Source organism: Myxocyprinus asiaticus, chromosome 44 (assembly GCF_019703515.2).
Source record: "Myxocyprinus asiaticus isolate MX2 ecotype Aquarium Trade chromosome 44, UBuf_Myxa_2, whole genome shotgun sequence".
NCBI lineage: Eukaryota > Metazoa > Chordata > Actinopteri > Cypriniformes > Catostomidae > Myxocyprinus > Myxocyprinus asiaticus.
Window position 1 is genome coordinate 5,945,230 of NC_059387.1, and position 16,976 is coordinate 5,962,205.

A 16,976-nucleotide genomic window follows, 5' to 3' on the forward strand; every position below is an offset into this window, starting at 1 on the left:
TTCAAAGCCCAACCCTTTGTGCAACCCAAGGAAAACAAGATTAAATGTTATTTATGTTTACCAACATTAGCTTTATCCCAGTAGCCTTTTACCTGAAATTGTCCCCTCAAGGATCCATTTCTAAGCCAATGATTTTGAATCTCTTCATAATGAGTCAAAATCATTATGGAACTCTATACCAAATCATATTTTTTAGAACTACTGGTGGTCTTGAGTTTGTGTTGAAATGTAATTATAATCTTTCTGGAATTCCTTTGAAGATGTGTAATTTTTATAAACAAGCACTGCTTTTTGGAAAATTATATTTATGCACGACTTTTCCCCTAACAATTCCACTCTTTGGAATAATAGGGCTATGGTTATTAATAGAAAGTCTCAAGTGATTGGCAAGATTTACGGTATTGGATGGTGACTGCAATTTCTTATCTTAAAATGATTCATTGATAATTATAGAGTAAGAATTACATTTAAAGATATGTAGGGCTGTGCCCACTGGTTTGTGAGACTAATTCAAAGTAGTTCATTCTTTATCCAGGCCTGTTGCTTCTCAGCCTCCTTTGAAAATATGTAATGTGGACCTGATTGATAACAAGTAGCAAATTTATTTACAAGGAGTTTAAGCAAATCGTTGTTGGCTTAGAAATGGATCCTTGAGGGGACAATTTCAGGTTAAAGGCTACTGGGATAAAGCTAATGTTGGTAAACATAAATAACATTTAATCTTGTTTTCCTTGGGTTGCACAAAGGGTTGGGCTTTGAAAATCATGGACACCTTTATTGCACAAATCAACCTCCATGAAAGATAATTTTTTTAAGATTGACTGTTTCAGCAAATTTGGAGGCAACCTGTTTATGGAAACTTGTACAAACCCCTGATCTAAGATAATCCCAGATGTTTTCCGTATGTGTAAACGATGCAATCACAAGAGCAACATCATTCCCTGTAGAACTGTAAATCTGCTTTATCTATCACATCCTTTAAATGTTGAAATGTCAGTATGTTGAAACTTCAGTAAGGAACAAATCTTATACAAATAAATACAGTATATACAAAGTCTCCCTTCCTGCGATGCATGTAAATTTCCAGCTCAGATACACAACTACTCCCATTTGTTGTTTGATGTGTGTTGTACTATAAATCTTAAGTCAAAATAAAGCAGAAATTACAGTTCAGTCACAGTATAGTTCATGAAAATCTGACAGCAAGTATAATTTTTGGTCTGCTGCCTCTACCAAAATCTGAGCAGGAGCAGCAGTGAACATTTCCAATCCATAAAGTAGCATGAATCAGCTTGACCACCGATAATAAATGGGTGTTTCTTCAACTATGGACATTGTTGTCCCATGGACCCTTAAAACATGCTTTACACTTTTCATTAGTTTATTTAATTTGTCATTTTTACAACAACAACATTGAACAACAACAACATTTCCACCCCAATTCAAATCATGTGCTTAGATTCTGTGGCGAAAATGACGGTGATAGAAATGGCATTTTAAACACGACTTTGTCTTGCGAATGCTACTTTCCGAGCAAGCATATTGCCTAGCATGTAATTTGACAGGTTGATGGAGAAATACTATTGTTGTGATGGATTTTCATATTTTAAGATTAAAACTCTGGGGGTCCTGGGTAGCTCAGCATGTAAAGACACTTACTACCACATCTGGAGTTGCAAATTCGAATCCAGGGCGTGCTGAGTGACTCCAGTCAGACCTCCTAAGCAACCAATTGGCCCGGTTGCTAGGGTGGGTAGAGTCATGTTGTGTTAACCTCCTTATGGTCGCTATAATGTGGTTATCGCTCTCGGTGGGGCACGTGGTGAGATGTGCGTGGATGCCGTGTAGAATAGTGTGAGCCTCCACACGTGCTAAGTCTCCACGGTAACACGCTCAACAAGCCAAGTGATAAGATGCGCAGATTGACTGTCTCAAACACAGAGGCACTACACCACCATGAGGACTTAGAGCGCATTGGGAATTGGGCATGCCAAATTGAGGAGAAAAGGGGAGAAACCCCCCCCCCCCCCCCCCCCCCCAAAAAAGATTAAAAGTCTGATCTATACATTAAATACATATGAAAAGTAGCAAAAATAAATAATGATGGTGTTTCCAAAACACTTTTAACGTGACCGCCATACTTCATAACAAAAAGAAAATGAAATTAAACTTGTTTTTAATCAAATCAACTCTTATAATAAATCTACAAATAAATAGATGCTACCTTATCTATCCCAAATGACATAACTGAACTATAACTAAAATGTGTTTTTTTTTTTTTTTTGTTTGTTTTGTTTTTTCAGATATACTTAAATTACTTGGCCAACTACATCCCCAATGTATGGAACTATGAGAGAGGCTGTACCATCTGTGACCAAGACATGGTGGATTTGTCTCAGCTTAAAGTGAGTCAACAGTGACTTTTTTAATTCCTTTTCCTCTCAGAACCAGAAAGTTATATCCTAGAACTCACCATTAAAAACAATGAAACTATTAATACATGATTGTATATGTTAAATGAAGAACTGAATATTCCATTTCAGTTTTCACTTTGAAATAATCCAAGAGAAGTCAAGCTTGGGAGATGTACTTTATGTGTGTTGTATCCAACTTTAGCAAGTGTCTTGCCCTGTGTCCCTTAGACACTCATTAAAGAAGTATAAATGCCCATGAGGAGCCACTTGAGGAAGAGGAAGTTGTGCACGACTGTGGTGCAGGAAATGGCTTTTAGTTTTTAGACAGCTTCACTTACTAGGGTGTTGCTGTCAACCAGACCTCTCTTTAGCGGGCAGCTCAGTATGGGTTTTATCCACAGGGTAACGTACAGTGGTTGGCCTGAAAATTTGCCACAGGGTACTGCTTTGGCTGGCGTAAAAGGAGTTTTGGAAGGTCAGTCATCCTGTTAAGAGATTGAGCAAAACGTATCAGGAAGTCAGATAAATCAGATTGATCATACTGTGAATTCAGCATCAAGAGGTCAAAATTGCTGCTGCTGAAATCGGTCTTTACTTACCGTAATTCCAACCACTGCCCCCAGTTGCCGAAGCTGGAAGTGTTGTTGAGGTGAAATGTCCACAGAGTGATGCCAAAAGTGAGTTGTATTTGTTGTAAATGATGTAATACATTCAACAGGAATGCATATTTTATTAACTTTACCTCCTAATTCAAATTCAAACCCCAAACCTTAACCTAACCGTCAGAGTTAAAATGTATGTTTAGAGTGAAAATGCAACCTCAAAAACTATGCTAACCATTGTTTAGGTGAATGTGCGTACTTCCAGGTTTACAAGGGACCAAAATCCATTTCTTAGAGATTGTATCAGTAGGGTGTGATGCAAAAAAGGCTGATGGGGGATGTTGCTTTTCAGCAATTCAACAGTATGAGGTTGATTTCAGTGTACATTAACTTTCGGAAGCAGCATGTTGATTTTCCGTGTGATCGTGTGTTGGATAAATTGTCCGATATTTGGCCATTTTGAGAATATCATATCAGTTGATGATAACCAAGCCCACATGGCCAATTAACAGAAGTGTTAGCTCTCTATTTTGTCAGTTTCAAAATCTTGTCAAAGGAGAACTTTTTCTTTAATTTCAATATATATGTGTAAATCTCAATTACTTCAATTCAATTGTAATAACCTATATCACATATATTTTTTTGGCCACCCCAATTTCTAGTTATCATTACAGGCATCGACCAATTAAAAAAAAAAAATATTGATCAGCATCTAATTAAAGGAATATTCAGGTTCAATACAAGTTAAGCTCAATTGACCGCATTTGTGGGACAATGTTGATTATTATGTCCTTCCTTTGCTTTAAAAGAGCAAAAATCTGGGTTCCAGTGAGGCACTTACAATGGAAGTTAATGGGGGACAATCTGTAAACGTACTCATTGTTTCAAAAGTTAAGCCACAAGACATAAACAAAATGGGGCAGATTCACTAAGAATGACTTGGGGCCGGTATTAGCAATGTTTTTTTTTTGCATGCGCTCTCTGCGCTGGTTTAGCGCCCGATTCACTAAAGAAATTATGCAGATCAGGCAACAGTACAAACGTGCCCACAAAATCACTGCTGAGAGCAATTTGCATGTGCAATTATGATCTTGCGGTCCGTTTTTGAGCGCTGTATGGTGGAGGATGCCGCAGATCACCGTATTTGACACACCCTGCCGAGACTGTACAGCATCACTTTGATTCAGATATCTAAATCATCTCTTATACATACTGAACGTACACTTGACAACACCGCACATCTGGATATATGCCAGGTTATAACGCTCTTCTCCATCATTTGATGATTATTTGATGAATTACTGCTGATATTATTTGTTGAAAATTATATTTTTTAAATAGAAATTTATTTTACGGCCTACTTTCTTTTGCTGGTAATAGTGTGATGTAAATTGCACAAGGCAAATTAGCCTAATTTGCATAGAAAGGAGGCGTGTTTGCGGAAAGGATTGACAATGACTTCACTTAAATACTCAAGACAGTGCTTATAGCGCCTGCTAAAATAGATTGCGGGTGGTTAGAGAATAAGACACCGGTGTTTGCGTTGAAATACCATGTGCAAAAGTGGCGCAATTGATTAGTGAATCTGCCCCTTTGTGTGTTAACATGATTTTAGTCTGATAAAATTGCTTACTAACCTTTTCTGTCTGAAGTTAAATACAATTTTAAAAATGTGTTGCTATGACAACGTGACGCCATAAACCCTAAACCAACCTACGATTTAAACAACTTTACAGCTCAAATAATACAAGAGAAACAAATGCTTCCAGAGCAGCTTCAAAATGAATTCCAATATCTAATGAGCATGCCAAAAGTGACAGTGGCATGAATAAAATCCCTAAGATTATTATTATTTATTCTTTTTTTTTGTGTGTGTGTGTGAACAGGCCTTTAGGAAATTTACACTCCCTATATCTATCTATACTATTAGATTTGAATGGGGAGTTCATCCGTTTAACCTTATTGAATCCCATGAATGGCCAAGTGAAACCAGATGCTTATTTTTCAACCCATCAGACACATTTGATTTATTGCTAGAAAGCCATTGGGAAAGTGTGATGAAACGAGCAGGTCCAGCCCAGTTCCTAAAGTCTGTTGTTTGTCAGGGTGTGGCAGTAGATGGGTCATACCTCCCTTATCTGCTTTGTGGTTTTGGGTTGGTTATTGAAGAGCAGACAAGGGTTCGGATTCTCACACTGCTTACACTGAAGTTGAAAGGGCCCTGTTAAAGAAAACTGTCCCAGTCTGGACTCAGCAGAATCCCTTGTGTCTCCTCTTTAGTCCCTGCTCCTTTGTTGGGAACAATTTACAGTCCTCTGGCTCGATCCAAGGACACTCCCTTCAGGAACCCAGAGTCAAGGTTGGAACTGGGAAATTACATGGTGCCACTGAGTTCCTGTTTCATCTAGTGAGCTGTGTAGACTGGTCAAGAACCATAAAAGTAGTGCTGACTGATCCATGTGACCTTAAGCTCAGTATCATGGGAAAGAAGCGCCTGCTTTCTCTAAGAACTCCTGCAGAGCTCTTCGCTGCATGAAAACTATAGGGCTCGACCAACATGATCTTATTTGTATCTGTAGGTATTCATATGTAAAGTAAAGGTTCTATCACATGTACACTTTCGCACGTTTGCATAGACACTGAAACATACAATGCTGACGTATTGACAGTAATGTTTACGAATCCTTTGATGTTTCGGAATGTCCTTGTCAAGGGTCCAGTAATTTCAATCAGAAGTTTTGAACAGGTATCAGAGGATTGATAAAGATCTTTACATCTCTAAAGCTGTACCAACAGCTGTATGTAAGCGTATAAGAATGTATGTGTAAACATTACGTAAAATATCTATGAATACTATTGAGATCACCCTGGTTTGACAGTATGAGGATGCTTTGCAGCGTGTCGCTGATTTAAAAACGTAGACAGTGCGCAACAGCGAAAGTGGTCCGTGTAGAGGATGTTCATGGAATAACAGTTCCGGTGGTACCTAAATGTACCCCTGCTGAATGCGTTTAGATGCGCTCCTCCTGCAAACGTCGATGGGGAACAATAGGGTGGTGGACGCCACAGATGGGGGTCCCTGTGCTATAGTCCGTGTAAGCCTGTGCATTAATGCACCCCTGAGGGCAAGTATAAATTTGTCAGCCGGTGGAGATTTTGCTATACTGATTATATTGTGGTAGATATAGACACATGGCTCAGTGTGCATGACTGCTTATTTACATGTAAGTGCAATGATGAAACATGCAGTAATGCGAAAATGCAAAGCAGGACATGTCCCAACGTCCTTGCTATTCAAGGGGGTTTTAAGCGCAATGTGACATGGATTTTAGTGGTATAAAATCCAAAAAAAGTTGTAAAATTAGCAATTTTCGGCATAGGAATAAAAAGTTTGTGTGTGTGTGTGTGTGTGAGCGTATGTGTGTGAGAGAGTGAGTATGTGTGTGTGTATGCGCGTGTGTATGTGTGTGAGTGTGTGTGTGTGTGCATGCGCGTTGCGCGTGCGTGTGAGAGCGTGTGTTTGTGTGCATGCGCGTGTGTATGTATGTGTGTGAGTGTGTGTGAATGTGTGTAAGTGCGGGGGAGGCGAGGGAGCGCGAGGGCTCTTTTTAACCGAAATTGAAATAAATGTAGGATATTTTAGACATTGTTTTGATGTTCTTAACCAATTTACTTTAACCAGTGACTTTGTTTTAATTTGTTATTTTGTTGTGGTAGCCTATAGGGCTCTTTGAAATAACTGAAATAATTTGGCGAAGTGATATGGAACCGTTATATGGTCAAGACCTGGAACTACTTTATAGCCGTGCATTTCCTTGAAAAATAATTGCGCACCTTAGAACGTCCGACAACCTATCAGAATCAAGGATTCAACAGACCCGTGGCCGTGGTGTATATATATATATATATATATATATATATGTATTACTTACTATATGTAATATTTCTCTAAACTAACTAAAATTATCACAGCCATCAAACTAATTCAGTTTCACCATACAGTACCAGATATGGTCCAACACCATATTGTTATATGTAGATAGATAAAAGTATTGTTATTATATGTACCTGAAAGTTGTAGACTGCCAAACTGAAAAAAATAAATAAATAAAAAATAACTACAATAAGTAACTAAATATTTTTAGATTGAAGAAAGAAAAAAAAAAGCATTATTTACTTAGTTACTTAATTGTTTACAGTGTAATGTTTCTGGAAATACCCTAAATGTATTATTAAAACTAAACAATGATTATATAAATTTCTTTGAATTTCATTTAATTGTACTTCCTTAAATTTAAATTTGAATCGCAATTTTACATCCTGTTTGCTACCTCAACTAAAAATGTAATTAAAATTCAGAAACTGAATTTTCATTCTTAATAAAATTCTGAATTGTGCACTGCCCTCACGCATATATCAGCTATTTTACAACAGCTTAAAATGTTGCTCAACCAATTGGAATTTACTATCAGTTTTCCAAAGTTAGGAAGCACTGTTTTGAGTCTCATTTTATTTATTTTTTATTTTTTTATTTTTTTTAACAATTTGTATTGATTCTTGTATTAAAATACAAAAAAAAACAAAACAAAAACAAAAACAGAATAAACAAAATGTATTTATACAGAATCATCTTTTACCCCCATCTTTTCAAATGCCACCAGCCTGCCCAATTCGGTGAACCATTCTTGAAATGAGGGAGCACCAATTGACATCCATCCTCTAAGAATTATCTGTCTGCCAATCATTACACTAGTTTGGACCCAGCTTTTTGTATATTTGTCACCTGCTTTAATAACCGCTCCATCAGCCAGTATACATAGTCTGGGGTAGAATGAGATTTGATGATCCAAAACCTCACTGATAAAATTCTGGACTCTTACCCAGAACTCTTGAATCTTAGCACAGAACCACAGAGCATGGGCCATGTCTCCATCCTTCAACTGACATCGCCAGCAGGTAGGTGTATCTTTTAAACCAAGCCTAAACAATCTAGAGGGAGTCCAGTAGAAATTATGCAAAATGTTAAACTGAAGAAGGTGTATCCTTGCATCCCTAGAAATGTTTTTTTTTAATTATTGTTCTTTCCCACTCCCCATCCTCCAATACCAAGTTAAAATCTCTTTCCCATAACCTCTTAAGAGCTGTTAAGGCCCTGTCACCAAGACTCCGAATCAACGAGGAATAATACACTGACGCTTCTTGCCCCTTTCCAAAGGCCGTGAGCACCAGTCTCTTGTTTTAACTCCTCAAGTGTTACCAAATATGAAGCTAATTTTGTACAGATGCCAGACTTATCATTCATTTCTTTATCACTATTGAATAATCTTTAACACTATTCCTTTTCTGACTTGCAAGCACTGATATTTAAAAATCTGTTTTTGTTGAACTTCCAGCAACAATATTTCAATCATGATATATACCATTACATTGATGCAAGTTTTTGTCAAACTGCCCACCCCAAGTCAAAACATTGTGAATTACCCAGGCACTAATAAAGTACTCTGGATTAATGCTTGACAAGTGTTTTCTCTTTATCTAAACAGGAATATCCACGAGTGACTGTTGGTGTATATATCGAGCAACCGACCCCATTCCTGCCTGAGTTCCTCCATCGGCTCCGGACTCTAGATTATCCCAAAGATAAACTGAATGTCTTTTTTCATAACAGTGTGAGTGTCTGGCTAAGAAAGCAATGAGAATCATTTGACCATTTGGATTTCAGAGGCTGTTCATGAACATTCTTGTTCCATGTCTTGATTTCCAGGAGGTTTACCATGAGAAGCACATCCAGAAGTTCTGGGAAGAGAACAAGGATGTATTCCACAGTTTTAAGGTTGTTGGCCCAGAAGAGAACTTGAGTCAAGGAGAAGCACGGAACATGGGCATGTAAGCGTCCACTTAATTTCAGAGTGACTCTCGAAAACATGCCAATAATGAAGTAAATTACAATACAAAATTGATTGGAAGTTGTGATCAAAGATAAATGCAAACTTTGTCGTCACACTATTTAGCCCTTTACAACTAAAAAACAAGGGAACAACATCCGACTCACCATGAAGCCATTCATCTGCCCCTCCTATCTCAATGTACCAACAGAATACAGAAGAAACTCTTAAGAACCCTTCCATTTGCCCTCAGTTTAGCACTGTACAGAACACTGCTGTCTCCAAGACTCCCATTCCAACCCTAAAACAACTTTAATCTGTTCTTACATGTCTGCTTTTAAACAGAGGCCCCAAAACATATTTTGACTCTTATGTCTTGTACTTGTAAGTGCATGAATGACATTGATTTAGGTAAGAAGAGGCATCTGTATATGAATGATGCAAGACGTTTTCTTACAACTAACTTTAATTATTATCTTTATTTATTTTTGTTAAAATATTGCATATACTTGTATTATTATTTGTGCTAGGGACATAAATTATGCCTCAACTTGTGAGGATTGTTGAGGAGAGGTGTGCTATTAACTTTTTAAGCAACTGCACATACATTCCCATAGATTTATACTTAAATGAGTAGTTCACCTAACAATTATCTCATCATTTTCTCACCCTCATGCCATTCCAGATGTGTATGACTTTCTTTCTTCTGCAGAACACAAACAAAGGTTTTTAGAAGAATATTTCTGCTCTGTAGGTCCTCACAATGCAAGTGAATGGTGACCAAAATGTTGAAGCTCCAAAAGCACATAAAGGCAGCATAAAAGTAATCCATACGACTCCAGCGGTTAATCCATATCTTCTGAAGCGATATGATAAGTGTGGATGAGAAAAGGATCAATATTTAAGTCCAGTCTTCTTTTGTTTTTGGTGATTCACATTCTTCGTACATATTTCCACCTACTGGGCAGGGAGGAGGATTTATCATAAGGTGAACTATTTTGGGCCCACCACAACCACTCAGAACACTCTAGCAACCTCTTATCAGTGTGGTGGACAGAAAATGTAATAATGTCATTTTTAGTGGATGTGTGAAGTCAGTAAACTTCAAATGCTTTCTGGGTATACTCTGTGTGGTGTACTGGGCTGTAACTCTGTATTTTATTCTCCTAACTTTGCTGGTGCTTGTTTCTTAAACTTCGTCTGTGTTTGGAGTGAATGGCTGTTGTCATGGTGATATCATTCCAGTTGTTTATCTTAATTACAAGGCCTGACATTTTTTGGTGTACATAAGTAGCCAAAGCAGACAGTAGAAAATGTTTACTTCAAACACTTGTTAAAGTGTTTCACAGTTAGGCACCCAAAGAGTATTTAGATACTGTGCAAATTGGATAAACATCATTTTCAGAGTTTGCTCTTTCACAGCTCACATAATGGAGTTATGTTTCAGATGTTAAACATAAAATTATTTTTGGAGAGCTAAAAATAGACCCAAATGAGACAATAGTAAATATATAGAGCTATAAAATGAATGTGGATAGGATTGCTCAGATAATCAGGTCTTGAAAGAATTTGATGAAAAATGATTGACTTCATACTGAAATCAGACTTTAATATCTTAGCAATTCTGAGCACATGAAACATATGTGAAAGTACAAGGGACTTTTTTTCTGGTGACAAGAATCTGTAAAGCTGGAGGTCTAAGCTTTCCATTCAGCCTAATCTCATAAAATACATTTGTATTTATTTTTTTGCAAAATGATATTGCGTGGTTCATGAAATGAATCACGGCAGTTATGAAGTGAAATGCCCACTGTGTGGTACTAAAAGCAAGTTAAATTTTCTCCTAAACAGTTGGGGTTTTGAAGGTTAATGCTCTATCAAGTTGTAAATCAACAAAACCGTCCTCCCTACCTTAAACCTAAACCTAACAGATAGTGTCATAAAAGCAAATGTGAGATGAAATACAAAATTGCCAAAGCAACCATGCCATTTTGTGGTGCTTCTAAGACACTTTTGTCTCGTGTCGACTCGCATGCTCTTTGGGACTCGTACTCCAGTCCTTTGCATCGCAAGTGCAACTCTCTATCAGTTGAGCTTCCACGCAATTTGATCACATGCAAACAAGCTTTTAAATGCATTTGTTTATGTAGTGCAAGCATTATGTCAAGTCATGTGCTATAGTAAAAGTGTTTAGATGTCAAAAGATAGCATTGTGCAAAGAACAGGGCAAAAGTGATAATCTGCCATTTTACTTGACGTTAAGTAATTGTCGTTGTAGTGCCTCTAGTGTTCATTTCACCAGGAAACTGCAGTGATACGAACAACAAGCCACTTAAAATCATTTTGTGAATTATAGGTATATTAACGTGATTCTATGAGACTGGTTAGCAGCCATTTGCTCTCAATTTAATCTCACTGCTGTCTGAGAGAAACAATTGACATGTTAAAAATATATTTACTTATTATTATTATGACATCCCACTTCATCATTTACCTACAGGGATTTGTGTCGGAAGGATCTTTCATGTGAATATTACTTCAGCATTGATGCAGACGTAATGCTCACCAACCGACAGACACTGAAACTCCTCATCGAGCAAAACAGGTAATTTCACTTTGATGCCTATCATTCCATTGCTCTGGAATCTTCCACAGTGGCTGTTTTGTCTGAGGGGACGGTCTTGTATCCCTCAAGTGCTAAGACCACAGGAACATTTCAGTTCCTGAACGCAGATCCCTCACGGTATAAAAATAAGCATGGGTGGCTTCCTGTTTTCCCATGGTGCCTGGAAACAGAGCAGCGCTGTGTCATATGAACTCTTTAAAAGCCACTCGACTTTAAACAATAAACAAGCTTGAACTCAGTCACATTTACCACGTGAAACGCTAAGCACTCTTTTGCATGACTATGGAGGAAGCCCTTTACGGATATTTAAAGCAGTCTTGGGAATTCTCTCTGCTGACCACTACTAGGTTGTTGTGTGAAATCGTAACTCGTAGAAATGTGGAATTTTACTTTCTTGCTTTCACAATGTTGACCAACACTATAATTTTCCACTAATGTATTTTGAATGACATGTTTACCTCAGTAAAGTGATATTCGGTATGCTTGTAGAGTTTTGGGACACAACATGTGAAGTACTGGACTGTGAATATTCAGAATCACTCCTATGATTATAGGCACAATAGCATAAGCTCTAACTGAGAACTGCATATAAAGCTGATTTCACACACCGAAATAAAACAGTGCCCTCTTCACAACCTCACTATTGTTTTTTTTTTGAGTCATCCTGTCTCAGGCTGTGAAATAAGCAGGAAAAGGCCATTACCCTGCAGAAAGAAAACAGATTAAACCAGTCTAAGATGGTTTGCTGGTCTTAGATGGTCATGTTTGGCTGGTTTTAGAGGTGAGCACCACCTTTGTCAGACTGGTAGACAAGCTAGACCAGTTGGAGACCAGCTTGGGAGACCAGCTTTAATCAACTACAATCAGCAAAACAGTTTTGGCTGCTTTTAAGTGAAAGTGAAAATATACTTGATGTACCCTTTTGGCTTCCTTATTTTGGCAATCTCTCAGAACCATCTGGAGAACCCTTTCAAAAGGGGAAATTCTCTGAGGAACTTAGCTATAGGCTTAAGTGCTTCATTGAACCCATAAGTTCCTCCAAGAGCTCTTAGGACTGTCAATGGTTCCTGAAGTTCCTTAAGTTATAGGATATTTGAGGCACCTTTTCTTTTTCTTTTCTTTTTTTTTTTTCTACTTTTAAGATTTCATGTAGTGTCAAGATCAGGAATATTACTTCTTTATTTCGAACATTTGCAGACAATTAAGGTACATTTATTGTATTGACAGTCTGAAGAGGCCGATGCTATCTGATTTTTATGTTTTTGAACTTTTCCTCTATCCTATCTTCTTTTCAGAAAAATAATTGGGCCTCTAGTCACCCGTCATGGGAAACTATGGTCCAACTTTTGGGGAGCCCTGAGTCTGGATGGTTACTACGCAAGATCTGAGGACTACATCGACATTGTGCAGGGAAAGCGAGTGTGAGTATTTGGGACCCAGGAATCCAGTATCTAGGAATGCTTGAGTTCTTACATTTCCTTTACAATTGAAACTAAATCAGTATAAATAATAATGTAGCGACTATTTGCATTAGGTGTAAATAGCACCTGCCACACTGTGCGGCTATTTGCACTCCAATAGTCTGGTGGAAACTCAGAAATTAAAGACGAACTGAACCCCTAATGTCGCTGCAGGCGCTCAGGATATAGCGACAATGTAGATGTTTTTTCATTCGGACAACCCGGGTTCGATTCCCGCATTTGTCCCACATTTTCCATATCCTGTACCCTTTCGTGGAACTCAATCTGCATTTGTCCGCTGTGGGACACCTTCCAAGTGTCACATGGTCTGAAGCCCTTATACAATCACGCCAATTTATTGGCTGATGGCGCTTAAGCGACACCCCCTTGGGAGCTACGTCATGGGTTCCATAAAGGTGCTCGCTTTCGCGCCATCGAGTCAGATTTTCTGTTCTTCAGTGCACAAAATTGTCTAAGCCTGTGTTTTTTTCTAGCGACTAGCATCGAAGCAAGGATTCTTTTTCTTCCTTCTGAGTGGCAAACACGTAAGGAAGTCGTTGACACAGCGGAAATTTCAGAGCAATTTCAATGTGTTTTTTTCCAAACATTACAAGAGACCGACAAGGACAACGGTGCTTCATCGAGGCTTGCAATTTCTCACCACGTGACGTTATCCCCACTTGTTCCAGTTTTACGGCCTCCAGATTTGGAGCTCTGTGTGCTGGAGCCATTTGGGATTTAGCCTTTGTGTCTGAGAAGATAGGAGTGCCAACGGACACCGGAATCCAACTCGTGTTTGTCGCCCTGCCCCTGAGCGAAAGCGTGAGTCTCATCGGATATGTTCTGAGGCTAGCTCGGTGGCCATTTTCTGATGAACAACGTGTGCGAGATACCATGCGCACGGTGAGCCATCACCATTAAAAAATGCTGTATGAGAGAATTCATCGTTGGACAGTAAGGAAACAAAATGGGCCCCTTTGTCCCTATTTTCTTTTTCTGTGTCGTTCTGGGAGAATGCACATGAATAAGGCAATGGAGGAACGGCCTCTGCCTCTCTCTCTCTCCCCTCCCTTTTCGAAGCACTGCTCCCAGTGGAGGGGATCATGAATGATGGCTGCAGAACGAGGGGGCTGGAATAAGAAAATATTCCCCAACTGAGTGATGGCGAACCAATGCATGGAGTGCTTCGTTGGTGTCATTATTCTCTCGGGATTCTATTAGGAGATGCAAGGTGTTTTAACTCGTTTTTCTTCCCCTTTCGCCTGTTTCTTGGTTCATGCGGGCGTTCTGGCGAGAGAAAAGACGCGCACTGTCTCATGCTCGATTTTTCTATGGCGGCATGGATGTCGCTCTTTTTAGACAGCTGTTGGATCTACACATGATGATTTTGAAGTCCAACCAAGCGCATCGCATTAATTGATGACTTTGAGTTCAAAGGCTCCGTTTGGACTTTCCCTCGATTTCCCCCTGCGGCTCGCGCTGGGGAACGAGTTGGTCAAGGTGATGCTTTTGTTTGCGAGGGTGATATACAACAGACTTTGTGCTTCCTTCTATGAATCGAGGTTAGCAAACGCTACCCCCCCCCCCCCACATGCATCGCTTCTCACAGATGAGCGTTTGGGGTTCGTATCAGTGCCGTTCAGAGGACCGCACTTCGAAGTCCGCTAAAGTATTTATTGATGATGCGGAGCTCACTGTCCAGTCAAGTACGCCATTCTTCACGCCTGGAATGCTTGAAGTTGTGTCTATCTTGAGTTTTGCCTCTGCCTCATGACCAAGGGTCTCGGTGCATACGTAATATAACTCGATGTACAAAAAAATAAAAAAATAGGTCTACACACGAACCTGACGGGCCTGCTGTGTAACTAAGTGTGAGCCCCAATTCAGTGAATGAAATTGGACTGTATAAACATATCCGTTTCTCCCGTTTGCCCTTCGATCAGTATCGTGATGAGTTCGCCGTTGTACACACCTCGAACATCCATTAACCAGAATATGGTTCAGTTTCCCCCGCAGCTTGCTCTGGGGAGCAAACATTAAAAAAATGCTTCCCGAATTCAGCCTCTGTCTCCATGACCAAGGGTCTCAAGACATGCATAACAGAATTCGATGTTCATCAAGCACAAGTGTACACAAAACACACAGTGAACATAAGCACCACACGTTGTCCCTGCATAAAGAATGCTGGGGCCATTGTGGTGAACCACTTTCTCAAATAAACATTCCCCTCAATGTTCACACACTCTTCCCTGTTCAAAATACCAGGGAAAAGGTTTATTCTGTCTGCGTCCCTGCTGTAAATACATTTCGGGGTGCTCATCATTTATGCTTGAACACAATAAAGGCAAAAATATTATTGAATCCCATTCAACCAGCCACAGTAATAGAGGTGTAGAGGCCCCCCATCCGCTGTGCCACTGGTTGTGGGGCAGTCGTCAAAAGTAAGCCAAGCATGCCATCTAGTGGTTACGTGTCGCCCTACAGGCGAGAGCCATGCATTAATTCCTCTGTCTGCCCATCTATCAGCGTGGAAGCAGTTGCAGGGTGTTTCGAACTGGGTATTTCGAATGATAGAGCATGGTTATGTCATTCAATTCAGGTGGGCTCTGCCAGTATTTAATCGGGTTGTTCCGACAGACGCGTCTATTCGAGAAGCCCTGTTTTTGATTTCGGGAAATTCAATCTCTTTTAGAAAAAGGGGCAATAGAGGAGATTCCCCCTTCTCAAATAGAATGTGGCTTTTACAGCCATTTTTTTCTGGTCACGAAAATGATGTTGGCTTACGTCCCATTCTGGATTTGAGACATTTGAATTTCACCCTAATGAAATGTCAATTCAGAATGCTGACGCAGAAACAAATAATGTCACAAGTACAGCCAGTGGACTGGTCTGTGACAACAGATTTGGAGGACGCTTATTTCTGTATTCAGATTGCACCGATCAAACCAGCCATTTTCTCAGATCTGCTTTTGGGGGCAAAGCGTACCAATTTTGCGTCCTTCCGTTCGGACTTGCACTGGCACCACGCACTTTCACAAAATGCATGGATGCAGATCTGATGCCCTTGAGGCTTTATGGCATCCGCATTTTGAATTATCTCAATGATTGGTTGGTGTTAGCTCACTCAGAGACTTTGGCTGCCCAACATCAAGATGTCATTCTCAGCCATTTGAGCAACATAGGGCTGCGTGTAAACCCAGACAAGTCCTGTTGGCAGGGCAGCAGACTTTGTTTCTAGGTGTGGAGCTGAACTCGCAGGCGATGCAGGTACACCTGTCTCCAGTTCGCGTTCTGTGGGACGTGTTCCTGTGAGAATATTTCACAGGCTTTTGAGGCTCATGATCGCGCCGTCTGCTGTCATTCCCCTGGGCATGTTGCATGCGAGACCTTTTTAGTGCTAACTCTACAAAGGGACTTCAACCACTGACGCATGCGTTTCGTCCCTTCAGAGTGACGCGTGAGTGCTACCAAACTCTGCTGCCATGGAAACGGACCTGTCTTCTGGTGTCGGGCATTCAATTGGGACAGGTGTGTTGCCACAAGGTGATAACGACAGACGCCTCCTCCATGGGTTGGGGCGTTGTACACAATTGTCATCCAGCCTATGGAGTCTGGACGGGCCAGTGGCAATATTGGCACATAAACTGGCTGGAGATGCTCACTGTGCTGCTGACGTTAAGGTTTTTCCTTCCAGAGATTCAGGACAGTCATGTCCTCATCTGGTCGGACAACAGGATGGTGGTGTCCTACATCAATCGCCAGGGAAGGGCGCACTCTCGTGCCATGCTAAGGCTGGCATGTCACATTCTTCTGTGGGCACAGGAAAATGTACTATCTCTATGAGCTGTACGTGTTCTGGGCTGGTTGAACATGGGGGAGGATCTCCTGTCCAGACAGGGTCTGATGCCCGGAGAATCTGACATCCTCAGATTATGGAACAAATCTAGAGGTGGTTTGGCAGAGCAGAAGTGGATCTGTTCACTTCGAGC

The 16,976-nt window shown here is 40.0% G+C and overlaps 1 protein-coding gene across 2 annotated transcripts in view; it reads left to right on the forward strand.

Moving 5' to 3' along the window:
* LOC127434416 (procollagen-lysine,2-oxoglutarate 5-dioxygenase 2-like) overlaps positions 1-16,976 on the forward strand; it is a 68,534-nt gene that overhangs the window by 38,448 nt on the left and 13,110 nt on the right. For both annotated transcript variants that reach the window (XM_051687150.1, XM_051687151.1), the window contains exons 8-12: positions 2,304-2,405; positions 8,560-8,685; positions 8,781-8,902; positions 11,402-11,506; positions 12,823-12,948. In XM_051687150.1, the coding sequence (XP_051543110.1) occupies positions 2,304-2,405; positions 8,560-8,685; positions 8,781-8,902; positions 11,402-11,506; positions 12,823-12,948 (581 nt within the window). The remainder of the gene's footprint in view (positions 1-2,303; positions 2,406-8,559; positions 8,686-8,780; positions 8,903-11,401; positions 11,507-12,822; positions 12,949-16,976) is intronic.